General features: G+C 48.5%; 1 protein-coding gene across 1 annotated transcript; it reads right to left on the bottom strand.

Moving 5' to 3' along the window:
- Window positions 1-1705: 1705 nt before the first annotated feature.
- Window positions 1706-2340, bottom strand: LOC131302945 (uncharacterized). Its single transcript, XM_058329739.1, has 2 exons — window positions 2008-2340; window positions 1706-1738 (listed from the first exon to the last, which is right to left on the bottom strand). Exons 1-2 carry the CDS (start codon window positions 2338-2340, stop codon window positions 1706-1708), a joined length of 366 nt encoding a protein of 121 aa, XP_058185722.1.
- Window positions 2341-2603: the final 263 nt, after the last annotated feature.

Genomic DNA, 2603 nt, shown 5'->3' with positions numbered 1-2603 from the left:
TTGACACCCCCAGCCAATGATTGGTGGTATCGTGCAAGTGGATGGAACTGTCCTTTTCAAGTGATGTATGGGAGTGAAGATGATTGGGCTGATTTCCTTGCTTCTGCGGAGGAAGATGACATTGCTTGGCGGTGCCATTGGCTGAGGCTTCCTGCTATGACCGTTGGCAACATGGGCTCGACGCATGTGTTTGTGGCTGGCTTGACAGGCTTCTCCTTCTACTCCCCCTTCCGTGTTCTCCGTTAGCTTGGACTTAGCCAGGAGGTGCCGTAGTCGGGTTCTGAAGTGCTTCGTCTCCCTCCCTTCAATATTCCGGGCCTTTGGAGTTACACTCGGTCGTGGGGGACTCGTAGGACCGAGCCAAGTGACCCACTGTTTTCTATTGCTTCGACCGGAAGGTACCGCAAATGGCTAAGGAGGGATGTGAAAGCAAGGATGGGTTGACTGCTTACTTTGCCAGACTTCGAAATAAAAAGTGTGCTTTGATTTTGTGCTTTTTCATTTTCATGCTCAGCTTGTAATAAAGAAGTAATCTGAATAAAATCAACTGATTAAGGGTTTCCCCCTTTCAGTTCATTTGATCACATGCGGCTCTGAAAAGCGTTTTGGATTTGTCAATTTGGACTTGATTTGGGATTGGATTTTAATATTTAGGAATTAGAACCAAATCTCGAGATGAGATTGCCTACGTATCCCTCATAAAAGAGAATCAAGCCCGCACGTAGTTCAAGCTACGGGTTCACTCGGGTATTGACACTCTCCTTTTGCGCTCTAAATTTTGCCTAGTACCGCCCTTTCGGGTTTTCGGTCCAGCGAGCTTCTCTTTGATTATTTGCCTTAACTTTTGCCTAGGCCGCCCTCTCGGGTTTTCAACCTAGCAGGCTTGCTCTAACTTTTGCCTGGAACTGCCCGCCCTTGCGGTTTTCGGCCCAGCGAGCTCTCTCAGGGATAATAACGTTTGAGTTGATCCAAATTGACAAGATTCGTGAATTCGTTGCCATCGAGGTCGACGATTGAAGCTGCTCCTCCAGAGAGGACGGTCTTGATGATGTAGGGCCCTGCCCATTTAGGTCTGAACTTCCCTCGTAAGTCGAAAATTGGCGCACGGATTTCCTTGACCACCATGTCCCCTTCTTATAGGTCCCTTGACTTCACCTTTTTGTTAAATGCCCGGGCGATTCTTCGCTGATAGCCCTGAATGTGGTATAGCGCGCGCAGTCTTCTTTCATCAAACAGCATGAGTTCCTCGAACCTCCCGCTGATCCATTCAGCTTCGTCCACTTCGCATTCCGCCATGACCCTCAAAGATGGCACTTCTAGCTCGATGGGGAGAACGGCTTCCATACTGTACACCAAAGAGTAGGGTGTTGCCCCTATCGGTGTACGGATAGACGTCCGATATCCCCACAAAGCTAGTGGTAGCTGTTCGTGCCAATTTCTTGCTGACTGAGTAGTCCTTTCCAGAATCGTCCTAATAGTCTTGTTTGCTGCTTCAACTGCCCTGTTCGTTTGTGGCCGATAAGTGGTTGAATGATGTACTTGGATCTTGAATTCCTCAAAGAGTTCCAGAACTTTTCCCTTGAAATGAACACCGTTATCAGATACGAATGCTTGAGGGACCCCATACCGATAAACGATGTTTTGCCTGATGAAGTGATCCACTTGAACCGTCGTCAAAGTTTTGTACGAAGCTGCTTCGACCCATTTAGTGAAGTAATCGACTGCCACCAAGATGAACCTATGACCGTTAGAAGCTGCAGGCGTGATCTTTCCGATGACATCAATGCCCCAGGCGGAGAATGGCCATGGCGTTGCCATCGAGTGTAACTCCGAGGGCGGGACATGGATAAGGTTGGCATGAGTCTGGCACTTGTGGCACCGGCGTACGTACTCGATGCAATCTGTCTCCATGGTAGACCAATAGTAGCCTAGCCTTAACACCTTCTTAGCCAGCATCATCCCATTCATATGAGGTCCACAAACTCCTTCTTGAACTTCTTCCATTACTGCTTTCATGTCGTCACCGTGAACGCACAACTTGTGAACTCCGCAAGGAGATCGCCGGTACAATTGTCCTCCACAGATGATATATTGAGATGCGAGTCGTTGCAGCGCGATCCGATCTTTCTTAGTTGAATCCGCAGGGAACTCCCATTTTTCGACGAAATTTCGAATATCGTAGAACCAAGGGAGCCCATCGTCCGGTTTGTTGATGTTCATGACATAGTCGTACACGTGTTTTCCCCTCTGCTCAATCAGGACAGGCCTCAGCTTCACCCCAATTGGAAGTTCCAACATGGATGCCAAAGTGGCCAGGGCGTCTACGAAGCGGTTCTTCATCCTCGGTACATGCGTGAAGGTTACCTTTTGAAAATTCGGGAGAAGTTCATCGAGCTGCTGATGATACGGCTTCATTTTCTCGTCTCTGACCTTTCATTCTCCGCTTGCTTGCGATACAACCAGGTTGGAATCTCCGACGACTTCTAGCACCTTGACACCGATTTCCAACGCGGCTTCCATTCCTACAATACACGCTTCATACTCAGCTTCGTTGTTCGTAACTTCAAAGTTCAACTTGAATGCGAGGGGAATATGCGACCCCT

This window comes from Rhododendron vialii, chromosome 10a (genome assembly GCF_030253575.1).
Source record: "Rhododendron vialii isolate Sample 1 chromosome 10a, ASM3025357v1".
NCBI lineage: Eukaryota > Viridiplantae > Streptophyta > Magnoliopsida > Ericales > Ericaceae > Rhododendron > Rhododendron vialii.
Note: the sequence above shows the minus strand (reverse complement) of the source record. Positions and strands in the feature narration are given on the sequence as shown.

Bases quoted from the DNA above. Each gene is read 5' to 3' on its own strand.
- LOC131302945 (XM_058329739.1), bottom strand. From the start codon at position 2,340: ATGAAGAACCGCTTCGTAGACGCCCTGGCCACTTTGGCATCCATGTTG. The intron at 1,739-2,007 runs GTAATGGAAGAA...TAACGGTCATAG, and splicing joins ACGGTGACGACATGAAAGCA to GTTCATCTTGGTGGCAGTCG.